This window comes from Tinamus guttatus, unplaced genomic scaffold (assembly GCF_059628265.1).
Source record: "Tinamus guttatus ecotype Peru unplaced genomic scaffold, ASM5962826v1 Tinamus_guttatus_pri_ptg000215l, whole genome shotgun sequence".
NCBI lineage: Eukaryota > Metazoa > Chordata > Aves > Tinamiformes > Tinamidae > Tinamus > Tinamus guttatus.
In genome coordinates, this window is record NW_028288749.1 from 1947164 (window position 1) to 1966419 (window position 19256).

General features: G+C 50.4%; 1 protein-coding gene across 1 annotated transcript; it reads right to left on the bottom strand.

Annotated features, from left to right (window-relative positions):
• Positions 1 to 245: 245 nt before the first annotated feature.
• Positions 246 to 16887, bottom strand: RGSL1 (regulator of G protein signaling like 1). The gene is made up of 19 exons (XM_088524882.1): positions 16875 to 16887; positions 15957 to 16039; positions 15592 to 15666; positions 15168 to 15297; positions 14014 to 14118; positions 13566 to 13727; positions 12377 to 13380; positions 12076 to 12183; positions 10630 to 10861; positions 9364 to 9472; positions 8199 to 8392; positions 7650 to 7767; positions 7020 to 7116; positions 6407 to 6536; positions 5076 to 5256; positions 4197 to 4335; positions 3474 to 3598; positions 3194 to 3306; positions 246 to 473 (listed from the first exon to the last, which is right to left on the bottom strand). The coding sequence occupies exons 1-19, from the start codon at positions 16885 to 16887 to the stop codon at positions 370 to 372; spliced, it is 3222 nt and encodes a 1073-aa protein (XP_088381008.1). The 3' UTR covers positions 246 to 369.
• Between the last annotated feature and the right edge of the window lie 2369 nt (positions 16888 to 19256).

Genomic DNA, 19256 nt, shown 5'->3' on the forward strand with positions numbered 1-19256 from the left:
AGGAGGGCAGCAGAGCCCTCTTTACTCTGTCTCTTTACTCTGGTTATGTCCTTGGTTGTACCTGGGCATTGCGGGGCCTGGCCGGCATCCCGCACAGACCCATCCAATTGCCTGATATTTTTAGCGGAGAATCGTTGTCCCTCCAGTTGCCTCCCAGTGCTTGTGGCCATGTGAGCTGCCCTTGCGGTTATCTGCCTGTGTTGCAGGACAGGAGATGCAGACAGGCTAGACATTTCTTTAAGACTTTAATTTGAAGCTGAGAAGAACAAGAGGTGCAAACTTCTCAACACAGACTAAAGGAAGGGAACTGTGAAAACCCACCTCCCTTCCCTAGAGCTGGACTAGAGAAGGAGATTCTGGTTTCTGCAGCTACCCACCCTTCTGCTTCTTGGGCAGCTTCTTTTTCTTCTGAGCCTTTGGCAGAAAGACCTGGATCCCTTTCCGCAGCGTGAACTGGATGATGGGGCAGTTGCCTGGTGAGGAGAAGCATTGGTATGACAAGGTCAGTAAGCAGATGATCCCAGAGAACCCGCTCCCTTGCTCCGCTGTCTGAAATAAGAGCCCCTTCAGCTCCCTCGGATGAGGCAGAGAGCATGGGCAGCCTTCTCCCCTTGGAATTAAATGGCGTTTGGAGAGATGAGGACCCACATGTACCCAGCTGCCCCACATGCATGGATATGCTCCCAGCCCTGCTCAGTTTTGTGCCCGTGGGGGTGGCTTCTCCCCTGAGCATCACTCTGCTCATACATGCTAAATGTGGGATTCGCGGGATGCATCCAGTCTCAGCAGGCAATAGTCACTGTGCCCAGCAACATAAGGCCACAAACGGTGCCACAGTGACACCTGGCGACCAGCTGGAAGCTGAATCCAAGTGCGGCATCCCGCTAACTGTGCGTGCCGCTCTCCCAGGCAAGAAGAGAAGTACCCTGACCAGCTTCTGTACAAAGAACCAGCCCTCTGCATAAGATAAAAGCAAGACATGGGCAGGAAGAGGACTTTTCTGGAGTTGGTAGATATTTTCCCCAGGATTTTTAGTGCCTTATAAAGACAACATAATAACACAACCAATTTTACCTAACTGAAAAGCAAGGTAAAGGTTATCTGTGATAAGCTGTGATAAGTCCAGGGAAGTTTTCCAAGCAAAGAGTTGCACATGCATCAGTGCAGTCAGAAGCAGCAGTTATTTTTTGGATTGCATGTCCATTGGGTTTGCTTCTGGCGGAATTGGAGATGCTGAATTGGAGTAGGCCTGCAACTCCTGAGTTGGCAGGTGACACAAAGCTGATGCTGGTCTATGCTGTATCCTGCAGTTACCTTGGCCTTCCCATGCCAGGGATGACAGCAGCTCTTCTTGTCACTTAGCTAGGCTGAATATGAGAGAGTCACAGGACAGGGCAGCAGAAATAGTAGGTCTGAGAGATTATATGTGCCTTTCTGTGATATGCCAGTAGAGGCTGCTGGACTCTGATCCAACTCAGGTTTTGGCTGTTTATCCATACCATGGAGCAGGTGCCATGGAGTTGTGGCTAGGGGACAAGAGGTTGTTGCAGGGACATTCACTTCATGATTAAATTTACTGACAGAAAGATCACCATCAATTTAGATAGCCCTGGAAGTGCAATGAGGAAGGCAGGGGTAATTATTTGTTAGTGTAGATGGGAAGTAAGGGAATGTAGATGGGAAGTAATATAGATGGAAAGTCTGAGGAATAATATGGGTTTGTGGTTTCTCTCAGCTGACACTTATCATTTGGGTCAATAGGCCTTACTGTGTATCTCAGCACAGAGACTACATCAAGCTGCTGTGCAAAGTGGAGACTCAGGCTGAACATCTTTATTGAGGTGAAAACTCTGGGTGTGAGAGTAGTTTAAGCTAATGCACTTGTCTTTGCAATTACAAGGAGGGAGGGAAACAATCACTGGGGTCCATTGCCCTAGCTCAGCTGATGAACTCAAGCATGTGACTGAGCCTATCTAAGACTTGCAAGTGTTTTGGCCAAAACTTTATGGTGCTAAATTGCAGAGAGCAGAACACAAGATATTTGACTTTTCTACCACTGAAGCAAGAGTAGTGCATGCCTATTTTGATTAAAGGGAAAATGAAAAATAGATTACTTCCCAGAAGAAACTAATTAAGAATCTAAGCTATTAGGTAGAACGACAGCACTTAATATCTTTTCTTTGTGTGTCCCCCCCTCCTCCACTTAGCATTCTTTAGTATGTTGAAAGTAACTGGATGAGGAGGGGAAAATTCTCTTTTTCTTCAGATATTAGTCTCTCTTCTAACCACTCCTTGTAGGATCTGCCAATCTACTCTCCAGTGAGCATCCCCTCAAATCTAAAGAAACCTCTTCTCCATTCTAGCTGTTCAAAGTATCCCTGAAGTAATGCTGCTAAGTCTGACATTCTCAGTTCTCAGTAGCCTCTTCTTTTTCTGCTTCATCTGATTTGCAGTCCAAAATACTGGTTGGTTAAATTTCTGTTTTAGAACCATGAGTATTTTTAACTTGTTTTTTTGAAGTAAACAAGAGTTATGCAATTGTTCTTTGCTCATGAATTCTCTGCACTCACTTCCCTATTCTCCAAAGAAATATCTAAACTCATTGGGCAATTTTGCCTGCCTTTGACAGGATGGAATGTTTCCAAGGATGCTCCACTCCCTGCCAGACCCACACCACGTACAACCTCAAAGCTGTGTGAGGTTGCAGAGCATATGTAATGTTGTTGCTTGGTCAGCTGGTTGGCCAAAGTCATGTTAGGGGTTGTGAGTGTTGAGAATATATCAGTGAAAATTCATGAGAGACCAAACTAGGGAAGGGAAGCTCAGGTATATTCCAACTCAATGGCTTATTTGGCTCTTCTCTGAGAACTACTTCCCCCTTTTCCCTTCTGTTTGGAAACAGTCCCTATATAGAGCACAAGAGAAACAATTGGCTCATCAGGACTATGTCCTACAAGTGGCTGGTGCAGCATGAAAGAAGCACCAAGCACAAACGAAAAGCAGCAGTAAAGCTGCTTTCAGCACTGGAGGGAGTGTAGCTCTTATAAGGGGACCCACAGCTGGAGATTTTTGGGGAGTTTGGATTCCATGAACCTTTGTGGGACTCCAGAAACTTAGGTCTGGAAAGCTCTGCTTTGGAAGGCCAAGATTGAGAGGACAAATGTGGTGCAGGGGGAACAGGCACTCAGCTTACCTGTACTGTGGATGACAGATGATTTGGGGAAGGTTTTTTTAACAGGCAAAGAGCTTGGCATTCTTTTTTTCTGGGAGACCTGGAAGCCCTTCATTGCCTTCCTGATGCAGAACCTGCATAATAAATACTAAAGTGAAAGCCAGCAAAACTTTGAGCAGACATCTACAGCCGAGCTCCTCATGAGCATCTCATCTGCATCTACATTGTGCCCGAATATGCTGCCAGATAGAGAAGCTGGCATCCCCACAACCTCTGCCGGTCTACCAAGTGAGATAGGTACCTTTTCCAGAAGTGCATCAGGATGGGGAAGATGACAACTGTAGCCCCGTAGTACAGGTTGCGGTCCAGTATCTCCTTGGAAGATAAACTCCAGATTAATTCTTTCTGTGCTTCAGAAATGTTCACCTGGGCGTAGAACAGACCTCACTTAACCAAAGCAGTTTTTGGCACCCCTGGAACACCAGGGTATGTTGTTGTTCCTGACTGCATTGCATTTCATGAGTGTCTAGGGGGAGACCTGGTATACCCTGGCTGATTTTCCTGAATACAAGGGCTCATCTTGTGCTGCCCTTTCCAAAGGAAAATTGGCAGAGCCGTGGCTATACCATGGGGTATACCATGGGGGTAAGAGGTGGCTGCAGTGGGGAAGGGGAAGAGGATCATGCTGACATCTGTGGACCGAAAGGAATGAAATGTAGGGCAATGCTTGTCCTGCTCTGGCAAGAGGTGAACTCACTCTTTCTGTGCCCACACATTTGCGTTGACTGCGTTAAGTGTCAGAGTGGGTCTTGAGGTGGATGAGTTCCCTTCCCATAGAGCCCAAGCAGAAATCTCTAGTCCTTAGAGCATGTCCTGAATCTTCAGAGCATGAGTGGCTGGGGCAGATTCAAAGCTCTGCCCAGTTCCTCTTTTCCCCACATCTGCTGGCAGCTGCTCTGCAGTGTTTTTGAGCAATGAAGAGAGAGCAGCCTCCAGACTTCCTGGGTGGGTCCCAGCTTCTTACCCGCAGTTTAGGCGGAATATCAGAGTCCAGGAAAACATTGCTGATGATGGTGACTTTGTTTTTGAGAAAGGCAACTGCCTGGTTTTGCTGCTTGCTGCAGTCTGCGATAGCTTTAGCTGCATCAGCCAGCTTGAAAAACCTGTGAAGACATGTGCTTGTGTCCTCCTCTGAGAAATGTGCTCTTACTGTTAGGTTAGAGTTATGATCTTTAGTTCACTGTTTACTGGTCCAGAAAAAGCAATTCATGAAATGTGGAACAGTTCAACAGCGGGGATGAAAAGCCACTTCCCTCTTCTATCACCCTCCTACTCATGGCATTCAGCTATGGGATGTAATGTTTGCTCATCTTCAGGATACGAAGGGAATTGAAACCTGGTCTCATGCACATCGTTGAGCGTAAAAACTGCTAAACTATTGTGCATTGGCCATAGCTTGCTTATATAGGCTTGCCACAGGACCAGAAGTGGTCAAAGGAGAATTACCAAAATCCGCATGTCAAGAAAGGCCTAATTAAATTGCTTGGGACTGTTAAATCAGAGATGCTTTTAAGATACACAGACAGAAACTCTTCCTGGTTGAATTGGAGGCCTCTTCAGGGCTATAGGGCAAGTGAACTCAAGCAAGTCAGATATAGACACCTAGGGGGGTGAGACATTGGTTGTTTCTTATGCTGCAGGGTGATACTCAGATACAAGCCTTGCATAGAGGTGCTGATAGGTGTTTAGCTGTGGCAGTGCAGACCTTAGTGTGTGCTAATGAATCACTGATCTGGCCTTTATCTCCTGCCATGGGACAGGCACTACCTGAAGGACACGTTTGGGCTCCTGAGCCAAGGGAGACTTGGTGGCACCTGAGAAACCAGTAGAAAGAAGGACTTACTTGTCAATCTCCAGATAAAAGTGGAGATCATTGACAAGAAAGTTGACAGTAATGAGACGGTTCTTAAAGAGGCGACGTTTCACCAGTATCATCTCCTTGTCCTCTGGGATGGTGGAAGAGGTCGTGTGTGAGCAGCAAGTGCCCACGGTGCTGCCGTTCTGTGTCCCGTTGATGGGCAAGTCTGAGAGGGGAGAAGAGCTGCTGTCCTACTTCTTCCAGCACTGAGTTTGAGGCCATTTGGGCATTTGATCCTGAGGAATACTGATTTTTTTTCTCACCCCATTTGTGCTTGCTTTTTCTACATGCAAATAATTTCTTGAGGCTGTTTCTACCTAGGAGGACTTCACATCCTCTGAGCTGCTTTATGTTCATTGTTTTCATGGAGGATGACCACAAGAGATACATAAAGTCCATTGGTCTGCCTAGGGTATTGGATATACTATATCCTGCCTCCAACAGAGGCCACAAGCAGATAACTTGGGAAATGGAAACGGAAAATATCTGTTACTTCCTCCATATACAATACCCTCTGGCTTCCAAATGTTTTATACCCATAACCTTGAGATAGCTGGGGTTTCTGTTTATCTAGCAGTTTTAATAGATTTCTTTTGCAGTCCGGGTTAATAGATTGCTTTTCCAGTCTTCTCTTAAACCTGCATAAAATTTTAGGATCTATATCCTTTTGCAAATTGTTCATAGGCCAGCTATCTGTTGCATCAAAAAGCATCTCCTTTTCTTTATTTGAAGGCTGTCTCACTGTAGCTTCACTTAGTGAGTCCTAGTTCTTGGGGGAGGGATGCCAACTGCTGCATTTGTATTAGTGTGATGTGCGAGGGCATCATTGCATGGACTTAGAGAAATGAGGGGCAGGAGGACTGGCGCTAGCATCAGAAAGCAGCTGCAGTGCATGAATGCGTATGCGTGTGGTGTGAGAAATTCTGGGCCACATCTCCCAACTCCTGTGCCAAAGCACTGGTGTCCCTGGAGCGCCTGGAAGAGGGTGGCCACTTCTTTTCTAAGCTAACATTGGATACTAGCAAAGGGTCAGTCTAAACGCCCACCTGCAGAACTACTCACCTAAGAGAGACAACCCCATTTTGAACCTCTTCTCCACCCTCTTTTCCATTCTCTGCTCGCTTGGAGCAGATTCTTGCACAGCAATATCAGCCTCCCTGAGACACCTGCTTTTCTGTCTCTCTCTATATGCCACGAGCAGAGGACATGGGGAGAGGAGTTGATATGGGCTAGGAGGGCTTCCTCTGTTTACCTTTCCTAAGCCCAGGGCTGCCTTGGGGAGGGAGCAGAGGCGGGTGGCAGGAGTCTAGACATACTTTCCTTTCGATTTCGTACTTCCTTCCGGAGAAAGTCCTCAAACTCGGCACGGATTCTTTCGTTGTTTATATCCCTCCGGAACTTGCAGATGCTCTTGACGCAGCTGCGAATGGCTTCCCAGGCCTTCCTCTGTAGAGATGCAGCACAGCCTGCGTGAGCCCGTGCCACAGCCCAGGCCCTGCAGAACTGGGGCATGATCGGTGGCAATGCAGCTTGCTCTCAGGGAGAGCGGGGCTATGGTAAAGCCCTTCCTGCTCAGGCTTGTCCCCATGAACTCGAACACCAGAGCTCAGTGCTGTGAGTGGGATTTGTGACCCAGCCAACAGCTTTGTGTTTTGGTATTTCTGCGTTTCTCTCGGGGCTTCGGGATTCTCGAGTTTCACAGCAGATACTGTGAATCAATTAGCAAGTCTTGACTGAATCTAGTCACTTCCGTGCGGAGCAGCACTCCAGTCCTACACCAAAGCTCACAGGACTAAATATTGTCTGGCTTTTTGCAACTCTCCAGGTGCCTAGGACATCCCCCATCATCTAAGTGACTACCACTTGATCAACATTATCTTTCCTGCCTTGAAAACAGCCCCAGCCTTCTGGGAGGGAGTCTTTCCTTACCAGTTCGTGTCTCTTGAAGTTCCTCATCCCACGCTGCAAACAAGCAGGAGACTCGTGGCTACCATCTGGGGGGAACAGGTCCTGGTAGTCCATAAACCTGCCAGATGGGGAGTCAGAGAAAGCATGAACAGCAGGCAGAAGCACCAGCAGGACAGCGACTTGGGAGGCTGGTGGAAGGGCAGCTATGGTGGGGAGCAGCTGACAGGGATCTCCAGGCTTAGTAGTTTGAGGTGCCCCAGGACTTTTATTCATGGAGGATGCTGGAAGAAGCAGCTTGGGATTGGATTCCTTCCTTTGGTCTCTGCTGTTGCTGGCAGCGTGTTTGGGAATGTCCACCCTGCTCATCTGTAGCATGTCCCCTCCTCCAGCCCAGGATCCTGGCACATAGCGGCCAGTTGGTCCTTATGAGACAAACCTGCTGGCCTTGAACAAGTAAATCCATCATCAGCTTCAATGGAAGCTACATTAGGGTGAGGGCCTGGCTCAGATCTGGACATACTGGCTGACACTTAATATGGTACTAGGTAACAGTCGCTGCCTGTCACTTAGGGGGTCCTACAGGAAGAATGTGTTTGTTGACCCTCGGGAAATTTGGGAACCAGCCTTGGGCCGCCCGAGCCGAGTGCTCACCATCGTTCTTCCATTGCTTTCTGGACAAAGGTCTGTGCTGTGATCAGCATGGCCGAGCTGACTACTTTGGCCTCCCTTACTTCTCCAATGATAGAAGCACAGCAGTCCAGCAGCTCCTCTGAAAGAGATGGGCAGTCACAGCCTCCCTCATGCTGCCAGGAGAAAAAACTCTTCCTATCTTTACATCTGCAAGTAGCACCCTGCCCTGTCTCTGCCTGTTCTATCTACTGTTTGCTGAACTTGACTGTCTCATCCTTTTCCTTTCTACACCACGCTAATTGCACACTTCAGGAGTGAAACATCTAAAAGAGCATCTACAGGAGACAAGGCAGCTATTTCTGCCACTGCAGGAATTTCAGCTTGCAGTGCTTGGAAGATGCTGTTGAAGATTTAGACAGCCTTCCTAGAAATGTAAGTGCAGTGGGAGGTCTCAGCACACATGTACTCCATGAGACAGGGAAGGGAGAATTGGCAGGTGCCTGCATCCTGTTCAGGGAAAAAGGGCCCCCAGCATGAGCTGAGTAAAGCACAGGGAGGGAGGGTGCATACCCGCTGGGGTTTTGGCATGGAAGTAGAGTTTGACAGTGTTGTTAATGAGGATGCGTTGCTTCCGGGGGTTGGTCTCTGCGACCAGCTTTTCCACAGCCAGCCAAAAGCGCAGCGGTCCATCTGTGTTGTTCTCCTTGAGGAAACTCCTGAAGAACTCCAAATGGGCAGGGTTGCGCAGTACCTCCATGAAGTGCCTGCAGAGGAGAACACACCGGGAGAAAATGCTCCCTGTGCTGCCAGTGCCCTGGGAAATAGCCAGGACCAACCTGCAGGCCTATTTTTCCAATGAAACACTCCTGAATATGACAGAGATGTGTGTTCTTGTCTGGTACCAGTGAGGTACATCATCTGCAAAGCAGATGGACCAGCAAAGGCACTGACAGAGCACAGCCTCTCTTGTATGCCTTGCCCATCCATTGAGCCATTGGGAATCCTACGTGGGATTCTCCTGGCAAGTTGCTGTGTTTTTTTGCTGTAGTTGCACCCAACGAAAAGCTTTGCTGCTGTGCATGAGGAGGACATGGTCTCAGTCAGAAGAGAGGACTTTAACCAGAGAACTGAGGAGGAGACAGGACTTTAGCTCTTAGCCAGAGCCCTCCGAACCTGCAAATGGACTAGGGCAGCTAAACAGAGCCCGTGGGGAGGAGGAAGGTAAGGATGGGTTACCATGAGAAAAGACTGGTGGGAAAAGGAGGCCATATACCTGCTGAGAATGAGCATGAATTTGCTAGTGGATGGTAGTGGACTTTAAAGGATATTTTCACAATTAGCAAGGATGAGATTTAAGTGCAGTCAAGGGTGATCTTTAAGTACTTCTTTGGAGTTTGACTTGCTATAGTAAAAGTGGTATGTCAGTGTGATCTAGGATCGAGTTCATAAGACAGGAACAAGCTGCAAGGAGTAAAGCTGGCTGGCGAGATGAGTGCTAAAGCATTTTCTCTTTTCCTTTTTCCCTTCTTCTGCAGTAACCCTGCAGTCCAGACCCACATGTCACCCACATCTATATCTGAGAGAGTCCAACTCTGAAGCAGAGAGCAGTGGCACTAGTGACACAGGAAGTGTCACTGTCACCAGCAGTGACACAGGAAAGTACTGGGAAAATCTGCTTCTTGAGAAAGTGGAAATGTCAGAAAATAGTAAAGCTCTGTATTGCAAAATGCCATACCTGGGTCTTACAGTTGGCCTCTCTACTACGACAACAGAGGGCTTTGGTGCATTTACTTTGGTTCTGCTCACAGGAAGGGTCCTCTTCTTTCCATGCTTGAGGTCAAAAGCTGTTGGCACAGAACAGATTTGGCCACTTACTCAGATCACTGCCAGAGCCTGCACACAACTGTCCTCAGGGAACAGGCCTCAAAAAAGCCCAGGCTTCTTGGTTGCTGTGGGAATTCTCTGCCTCTCGTTTGATTTCCTCAGTGTCTGCTGAAAAGTTCTACTATTCCCACCCTTTCTGACTGGTTTTACATCTTGAAGGACATGCTTTTCAAGAGTGACTAGACCTCTCTCCCTCTGGAGATGTTCTCCCAAATGATGGGATGGAAGTGGGGAAGTTCCCTGCTTGTCCCTGTCTCCCTAGGGTGTGCTGGGACGCCTTCAAGTGTGTGCCAGTTATGAGTCCACCTTGGTTGTAGGTTGCCCAGACTCAACTCACCGCGTGATGGAAATTTTAGACAGAAAAGCTTGTAATTCTCGCTTAGCAGATCCATAGCCAGCAAGGGATTCTTAACAGCCAGCTCATCAAGTGTCATGTTCTGGAAGTCTGTATAAGATAGAGTAGAAGGGATGGAACCAATGTTTATTCCTCCTGTCTAAGCCCATCAGCACTTACTCAGAGTGCTATATCGTAATCACAACTCATCCTTTTTTCCCTTCTCTTTCCTATTCCCATCATTTACTAATGACACTGCATTTCTCAGATATGACCAAGACTCTACAAATTACCCAAAAGTTGTTAAAGGTGGCAGCAGTCACTCTCTCTGCACTGGCAAACACCCAGAAATTTGATGTCAGGAAGGTGATGGGGGAAGACAAAACTGAGGTTTTACAGCAGCGTGGTCAGCCCTAGGAATTCTTGGAGCAGGTCGAGGTGTGGAAGAACGGTGACGAGGGATGTTTCTGGCTTTGAGGTTCATTTACTTTGCTGTAGTTTATTTGACCTAGTGACCAAGGCTGGTGCAGAGATAGATGCACCATGTGCTGCTTCTGATGCTGGGGAACTTGGTCCCTAGGTCATTGCCAAAGCTTGGATTACAGCTCATGGCTGGCAGATACCCTGTTCCAGACTGCCCCATGTTTTCCATTTACCGTCAATAAAACAGCATGTACCAAAAACTTCTCTGTTAGTGGCACTGGTCAATATTGTTGCATGTACTTATGCTTTGTCTGCCTGAGTCAGTCTCAGCCCCAGCAGACATTCAGATGCTCTTCTTACCAATTCTGCACACTGGAGGTTCCAACTCCACCTGAATCGAGCCTCCTTTCCGGAGGTCCTGAGTGGCAACTAAGTGCCAGTGCTCAGAGGAGAGATTTTCCAAGTCCCTCATGCCATACAGGGCTTGGCTCAGCTTCAAGGATTCATTTATCCGCTTGACTAGGAGGATACGTTCTTCTTTCCCAGCAGCGTGTTCTTGCATCTTGCGCATCAGGAAACTGCTCTGTGGAGACTATGGCAAGAAGAGCAGACGCTGATTACAGGAAAAGAGCCAAGCCTGAGCATTTTCAAGGATCTACAGTGCTAAGAGAGGTAGGCAGGGTTGAGGTGGTAGCCTCTCATGTCCTTTTGAGTTGGCCGCTTTCCGTACGATGGGCTCTGGCCTTGGGGGGATCCCTCACTCCAGCCAGACTCTGCTGCTGAGACCCCCCTGCGGGTTTTGGCCCTTCACCAGTGGTGAGCACTTGGCACAACTCACCAAGCAGCGAGGTTGCCGTTTTCTGACTGAGTTACATGCTGCTGACAGCAAGCACCAAAATAGTCCTGCTAAGTCCCTGAGCACTTCCACTGCCATCAGAGCAGTGAAAGCCATGAGCTTGGCCTAGGGCACGGTGCCCTGCAGGCAGCAAGGCCTCAGCACCTGCTGAAGTGCTAATTGCACTCCCAGACCCGGTCTGTGCTCTGAGCAGTAATTTCCTTGCTAAGGGATGCTTAAAATCCTGGGCAGCTAATTAACTTACAGCCGGGGGAATTTAACCAAGCAGGGTCAGGAGCTGATAGATGCTAAGCAGCATTTCTGAAAGCACTTATTTCTCACTGACTGAGATGCCTAAATCTCTTCCCAAGCCAGGTCTTTGGGCACTAACCCTGGCTAACGCTGCTGGTTGATGTGCAGATAGTGGCCGCAGTGAGTAGAGCTGCCCAAGGAGGCTCTTCAGGAGCCCTGGGTGGGTGGGCTGCCCTGGGGTTCCTGTGTGTGAGGAGCTTTCATGGTGCAAGGCCAGCATTTGCAGTGCTGAGAAGCATGAAACTGGATTTCTATTGCTGGGAACGGAGGTAGTTTGTAAGATGAGTGTTTATGTGACTGTTTCCTTAAACCTCTCCTTTACACAGTGGAAAAAGTATGTGGAAAACTTGAGCGAGATGGAATCACAGGCCAAAACGCAGTGTGCCCTCTTTCCCCCAGCACTGCTTCTCGGACGGGGCAGCGCGCATGTGCGTCTGCCCATGAGTCAGACTTACAGAAGTATTTACTGTAGTCAAGGAAAAAAGGGGCAGAGTTTCTTCCCAGAAGTGTTTTGCTTGTGAGACTATTGTGGTTCTATGACACGGGACTGCGGCTGCTGAGTTATGGGAAGTTGTGATGGAGGAACTTTGCTCCAGGGAGCTGGAAAAGGTTTACCCTTGCATCCCTCTCATCTCCTTTTGAGACCCAGTGGTTCCTGCGTGCCTCTCTGGGGATCTCTCTGCCCCCCACCATGTCCCCTTTACCATAAACTGAAGGAATGTCGCATCATCTTCAGCCAGAAATTCGTCATAGAAGAACTCGAGCACCTGAGGAGGAGAAGGCAAGGTGGGCGATCAGGAGCACGCCGATCTGATCCAGCCGGTGAGGCAGCATGAGGCTGAGATGAGGCTCCCGCAGCCCCATTCCCCTTCTGCAGAACCGGGCTCTCCAGGGCTGCCCACCAGCCCAGGGAGGTGAAGACCAGGGGCACATCTCAGCCTGAGCACGGCCACTCTGTACCTTGCAAATCTCTTCCTGGGCTTTGAATATCCAGGGAGTGACTTCTCCAGAAGGCAGGCGGTCCTGCAAGTTCCTGAGGGTCCTCATCTCCAGGGGAAGAGGCTGAATGGAGCCTTTTCCCAGGTAAGTCTTGCGTATCCTCACCCCTATCAAATGGCGCAGCAAGAAACTGCCTTCATTACTACAACCCAGCACCACGCACAGAAAGTCCTCGAGATCATGCCACAGGTCCAGGAGACAAACTTCCACGGGCCGTTCCCTGCGCTTCAGGAACTCCCTGAAGGGCTGTCCTGCACAAGCCTCAGCACTCAGCGTCCATGCAAGGAAGCTTAAGGAGGAAGAGGCCTTGCCTGACCTTTTCAGGGCTAGTAGGGACGGCCGCCGGACAACCGGGGTAGAGAAACACATGTTGGAGAGCAATTGCTCCTCACCGAGTTCTTCTAGTTGAAGAAAGTGCTCTATGGTGGGGCAAAAGCTTTTGGGAGAGGTGTCTCCTCCGTTGTCTCCAATGGCAGTGTATGAAGGACGATCTGACTGCTGAGAAATCAGTCCCGGAGTACCTTCCTCCAGGTATGATTTCTCCATGTCCGATCTACACGTGCTCCTGCCTGGCCCTGGCTTTCTTTGTGATTGCTCCTTAAAACTAATTTCTCGACTCAGAAACATTTCCTGGGTGCCTCTTTCTTCTTTGATGAGAGTCCAGATCTCCTCTTTGGCCTTCTTGCTGCAATAGGGCCCCGATGAAGCCTGGCTTTTTTTAATATGCATTATAAAGAGTTCATTAAAAGAGCCGGGGGGCTGCTGTGAGTCGGCCTGCAATCGCTCCCGATACTCCTGCAGAAGAGGCCAGCAGGATTCCTCCTTCTCCATGCTCAGCTTGCAGTGAATGAAGAAGTTAGGGAGCCAGTAATTCTGAATCTTAAGCAGGGCCAGCGCCTGCATCTTGCTCAGGGTCTCCCTCCCGGTGCTGGTGGGCTGCATGCGCCAGTCCGTGCTTTCCTGCACTGAAATAGACACAGAGAATTATGCATGGCCCCATCCAGACCTGTTTGTGCCAGTGGAGCTCCCCAACCAAGCTGTATGGGTGAGGCTATCCCATTTCTGCAAGGGTAGGAAACCTAGGAGCAGACAGAATAAGGTCAGAGTCCCTGGAAGGGCGCAGCTTGTCACTGGCTCTGATGCTTCTTACCGATGGGTGTCCTGCAGAGAGCGAGAACTCTGGAGCCTTCCCGCAGGTGCGTGGCCTTCAGCACGTGCAGCAAGGACAGGTAGAGCTTCCTCTGTGTCGCGTCTGACTTATCGAGGCCCAGGATCCTTTCAGTCGTGAGCCAGAACTTGGTTAGCTCTTCCCCTGTGGATCAGACAGACAGAGTGAGGCGGTGGGAGGGAGTACCTGAAAGCCTTGCCGATTAGCAAAGTATCCTTCATTTTAAAGCACAAGGAAAGAAGTTGAGGGAGCAATGCAGAGAAGAGCCAAGGCAGTCTTGCTGTACGTGAGCTGCAGCTCTGCTGTTGGTTTGTCTTCCAGAGAGGTGTCCAAGACAGCATTTTCTCACGTCGCACCAGTGCTTATCCAGCCCACCAGCTCTGTGCTAGTCCCTTGCTGGGGAGGACACCAGCGGCTGCCTTGTGCCCACCTGCCAGTCCTTGGACAAAGGCTCGGAAGCGCCACATGCCCCGGCTCCCGCTGATGCACTTCTCGAGCAGCCACTGGTCAGCCCTCTGCCAGTTCAGCAGTTTTGCTGTGAGGGAGAGAGTGCAAAGTACAGTATCACACGGGTGCACACAGGGACAGGCCCAGGGCAAGGCCTCCAGCCTCACCAGCATCCTCCGGTGTCCCCCCGCACAGCCTTTGCTGCTGGAGGGAGCAGTGCTACAAGCCAGAAGCCCAGGGAGCCACATGGAAATGGGAGTTTTGGACAGGGTTGTGGTTATAAGATGTAGTGGACCTGCTCATGCCCATGATAACTTGCCCAGCTTCTCCATCCTGCCTCTTGCCCTTGCAAATTTCCATCTGTTTTGTCTGCACTTGGGATTCCCTTTCAGATGCCTTCATCCTGATGGTAAAATCAGCTGAAGAAGCAGCAGCAATGTATCCAAAAAAAGCACTGGAGCAAGCCCTTGGGCCTCGATAAATTGCTCCTTTCCCTGAAATGACTTGCTGAGTCATTGAGCCTTTGCATAACAACGTAGCTCGATGGGTAACTGTGACCATGCTTGAGTTGCAGCAAAGACTTCTGGGACTAAGTCTCTGAGCATGATTGAGGTTTTCTGTTTGTGGGACAGCCCGTGGGGTAGGTCAGCAGGGTGTTTTACCAGCATAGGGCACACCTTCACAAGAGGAACGCAATGCAGTGAAGTGCTGGAGCTGTGGGTACCTTGCCTGCCAGCAAACTGAAAATGCCATAATCCCAGCTTCCCACCTGTAGATACCCTCTGCTAATAGCATACACAGACTTTTCCATACACTGAAAAGATGAGCTGAATTTGGGCTGAAATCCTTCTCTATTTGTGAAGAGATCGGAGGGGGCTGATGAGAATGTGCAGGGCCAGAGTCTTCCAGCTGCTGGTCCCTTGGGCATAAAGACCACGCTGCCTTTCCACCCCTGAGCTTCAGAGGTCGGCCCCTTCTCTGCAGTGTGTCTTGGGAGCAGCGGGTGCTTCTGCCGTGTCCCACTGCGCTCGGCGGGCAGCAGACGGCGACAGGCGCAGCTGGAGGAAGCCCTGCTGAGCAGCAGAGCCGCCCCGCGCGTGTGGCGGCTGCGATTGCCTCAGTGCCGCGATGACTCACCTGCTTCCTCCGACCGAACGAAACTGAGGAGCTTCTGGCAGAGGACGAAGTGGAGGCACAAGCTGGATCTGCAGAAGTGAGGCAGCCGGTGCTTCTCCAACCAAGCCAGTAAGCCTGGGAGCCTGGGATCCTGCGTGGCACCCCGAAGGGAGGAAGAGGAGGCTGTGAGAAAGGAGCCGGCTCTTGCCCAAGGATTAGGGGGTGAGTAACAGGCTCATGCCATGGGGGGAAGCAGGCAGGCAAGGTGCCCCGTTGCTAAACAGTACTGCAAGACATCCCCTGCACTGGAGAGAGATGGGGACATTCGAGCTGTTGCTTCTGCCACATGCCCATGAGGCTGGATTGCTGCCTCTCCCCTCTCCTGCCTCCTTCCTCATCCCTCCCCTGTCCCCCCAGGATCGCTGCCCCGTGAGTATCTTCTCACCAGGTGGCTCGGTAGCTCTGGCCAGAGGTCCCACTGACCAGTGCTGCTGATGTAAATGGGTGTCTGGCCAAAAATCTGTATCAAATGAGAAGAGGAGAGCTGAAAGAGATGAAGGTTGGCAGGAGAGCGTAGATTCCAGCTGCTCTGGCTAGTCCCTTGTGAGCAAAAGGGCATAGTCTTCCCTTCTTGACCTTTTAGGCTCCCACTACCTCTTCCAAGCTGAGTGCCTCTGATTTTTCTGGTTTGCCAGCCTGAAAGTGGTGTATCCCCAAATTTTCTGGGACCCCTAACACCATGGAAGCGTGAAAATCCACCTGAGGAAGATTCAGAAAGGTCCTGGGCTTTATAGTGAGGAGTCAACTTACGGGAAGGTTCAGAAATGTGTTGAAAAAGTCGACAAACACATCATCTTGCAGCAGAACCCCCATGTTCGTAGAGGCTATGGTTGCTAGGGAAAGAAGAGAAAATTACCTGGGGTTTGCTGCCAGGCATGACAAAACACGGGAACCAAAAGAACAGTTCTGAGAAGCTGGAACAGCTGTAGAGGATACGTGGTGTGGGCTTGCCCTCTGCACGCAGGGGAGGATTTGGATCTGAGGCAGCCTCTGAAATGCTTTAGCTCAGGCTGCATCAGCTCCAGGCTTTGCTCCACTGTAAGCCAGAGGGTGCCCAATAGGATTATTTAGAAAATGTAAAGCTGTTCTCTCAGAGAAACGTCAGTGGGACAAAGTAAAGGAGGCAGTGTGGCTGGGAGGAGATGGAGCTGTGCTCCAGACCCCAGGAGCAAGCCTGAGGAGGAGATGGCTGTTGTGCTTTGGTGCAGCTGCTCCAGCCTCTCTGCCTTGGTATGTTGATGTCCTGAAAGCTCCTCTTCAAGTGGCACTAGGCTCCTAGAAATCACCAAGCATCGCTAGGCTGGAGGCAGACTGTTGTTCTGGTTAGCGTTGACAGTGACTCGCTGCAGACACCCTGTCTACCCGGGATCCCAAAGTCAGGATTAGTAATACCCAAGACTTTCCGGATTTGTAGTACCCAAGACTTCCTGTTATCCTGTGAAGTTTAATTCATTTCTGAGTGACGGGATGTAAGGGGGCAGATGGGCATGCGAAGGCTGCAGCCTGCTAGTGGAAGGACGCCCTTGAATCTTGAAAATATCCATTTTGGTGAAGGCACAGAGCACAGTTGTGTCACAGACAGGACCTAGGTTTCTGAAGCCTAAGACTTGGCTTTTCCCTGCTGAGATGGGCTTGGAGAAGCCAAAACCTCCAGAAAAGGTAACTCACCAGTGGCCGTCATGTTGCTGTGCCCAAGGGACTGGTCTTTACAGAGCATGTTCTAGAGCGCGGCTCTGCTTTGTGACGTGCTTGTCTCGCTGCTGCTGTGCTCTGTGGAGGCACAGCAGCCCGCAGCGCGGGCTTGGCCGTCCTTCTGGTGGGTTCCCAATGAAATGTCTCACCTTTTTAATTAGTAGCCCTGCAAGCACACTTGGACAGTCCCAAATGAAAGCTCTTCTTCAACATGTAATGTTTTGGGCAACTTCTGGGTCTTCAAATCAGGTTCTTGGTGACACCTTGTGATGGTGTGTGGTTGGTAGCAGTGTGTTTGCTCAGGTGGTGTCCAAAGTTTCCCAGGAGACACTCCTAAGTGTGCCCTGGACAACGGAAACCCCTCTTCTGTTGCCCTGGTTCGGCTTGCCTGGGCAAGAGGGACTCCAGCAGGAAGAGGGGAAAGGAAAAACTGCATCTTTCTCTTTTGGCAACGATGACCTCTTTCCTCGCTTGGGTAAAGAATTTGCTCCCCATGGGGAATACTTGATCCTCCTGATTTGTAATGCTGTGGTATCAGATCGGGCAGTGATACTGCAGCAAGCTGGAGAGGCACAGGGTATGTGAGAAAGGAGCTGTGCCCAGAGCTGTGGTGCAGGATAACGTGTGACTTCTGGATGCAGTAGCTGGACTAAAGTCTATCTGGAGAAGAAGTGGCAGTTGGCAGGGGCTGTGGGGAGACAGGGCGCCAAATCAGGAGAAGCCTGGTGAAACTACACTTGGAGGTTACACTCCAACCTGTAACCAGAGCATTGGAAAAATCAGGCCAGGGATTAGCCCTCACCCCAACAGCCCTTGCCTTACCTTGGTTATGCATAAAACCAGAGCGGGTTTTGGGACGTGTTTGGGACGTTGGTGCCCAAACTCAAGCTGTCTGCAGCAAGGCTGGTGCCCCTGGGACTTGCCTTGGAGTTGGCACCTGCCTGCAGGGCTACTGGTACCCTCAGGGCTTGGGGCGCCTTGAGGGGAGGTGGTCTGGCCGTGGTGTGGCCATTAACAGAATGCACTCTCATTTTGTGACTGTCACGAACTATTTGTGTCACTGTGGTTGCTATCCCTGGAGTGAGCTTGCCCCTGTTATTTCAGCCGATATGAGCAAAGGTTCCTTCGTGAGCCACCGCTTTTAAGATCACAGGTATCTCCTGCACAGCCTCATGCTGACTCTCATGCTGAAAATGCTCTCTGCACCTTTGTCATGGTGCAGAGGAGTTGGGGACACCTCACGAGGTGGCGCTGTCAAATCAGGAATGCAAAGCTGTCCCCAGGAACGGGTCTGCACAGCAGCCTGGCTCTTGGCCTTGCATTGGGTGTTGCAGCAGATGGGTTAGTGACTTGACAGGCGTGATTAATACCGGGACAACTTCTTTCCAGGGTGGATAATACTGCCTCATCCTCCTGAGTGAGAAATGAGGAGCAGCCTCTGGTTTTACAGTTGTCCCCAGGTGGAGAGTGCTGCAGACAACGTCTCACGGATGAATCACAAGCGTGATGTCAGGAGCCCTTATATGCCTGCATATGTCCACCCTGCACCCATGAGGACAGCCAACCTTTCTAGATTCTCCTCAGGGATGTGCTCCTCTGTGGGAGCATGGAATATGGGGACACCTGCTAAAGAGTTATTCAGAAGAAATCTAATGAGATCCTCAGAGACCCGTACAGCTCCCGTCTGGCTCCGGAGCCGTGCTGGGTTCCGCCGGGAGTGGATGCAGGTTGTGCTCCAGGAAAGGTGCACATGGTTGCCATGGAAATGTGCGGGGCCATTTCCATACGGCCTCTCCTGGAGCGGAGGCCGACTGGCAGCACGTGGACCCTGCTGCCCTCGCAGCCATCCCAGCCCGCACTGTCTTCTCGCGGGGCTGTAGTTCAGCCCTTGGCCGGCTCTGGCCCAAGCACAGGTCCCCTTGGGAAAGGCCACCCAGGTCTTTTCTCTCCCCTCCTTCCCCAGCTCCCCATTTCTGTTCTTTCTGCATTTTTAGTTTTTTCTGTTTGCTGTGGCTAATCTCCGGGACAGCTTTCAGCAGAGGCCCTGGAGATGGTCAGAGCGTCTGCGAGGGAGACGAATATTTTTTAAAAAAGGAGGCAGGCATGTGAGCAAAGATCAGATTTGGCAGGTGGCTCAGAGAGGAGCTTGGAGCAGACAGACTCTTTGTACACACAGATAAGGACACCTTTGCAACACCACGCACGTCACACAGGCTTCATTCCCCTTCGGATCCAGCCCAAGCCATTGGCCCTGCCGCATGGGGACCTGCCCACCCACATTGGCTATGGGGACATGGGCCACCAGGTACTTCCTGGCTGCTGACGCTCCTCACACTGGTGGGGTTGCGGAGGGGACAC

What these genes read in the sequence shown, in the direction of transcription:
- RGSL1 (XM_088524882.1), bottom strand. An exon ending in ACACATTTCTGAACCTTCCC is followed by an intron (nt 15,667 to 15,956) that starts GTAAGTTGACTC and finishes CATTTGATACAG; the next exon opens with ATTTTTGGCCAGACACCCAT. An exon ending in CTGATGCACTTCTGGAAAAG is followed by an intron (nt 3,307 to 3,473) that starts GTACCTATCTCA and finishes TTTATTATGCAG; the next exon opens with GTTCTGCATCAGGAAGGCAA.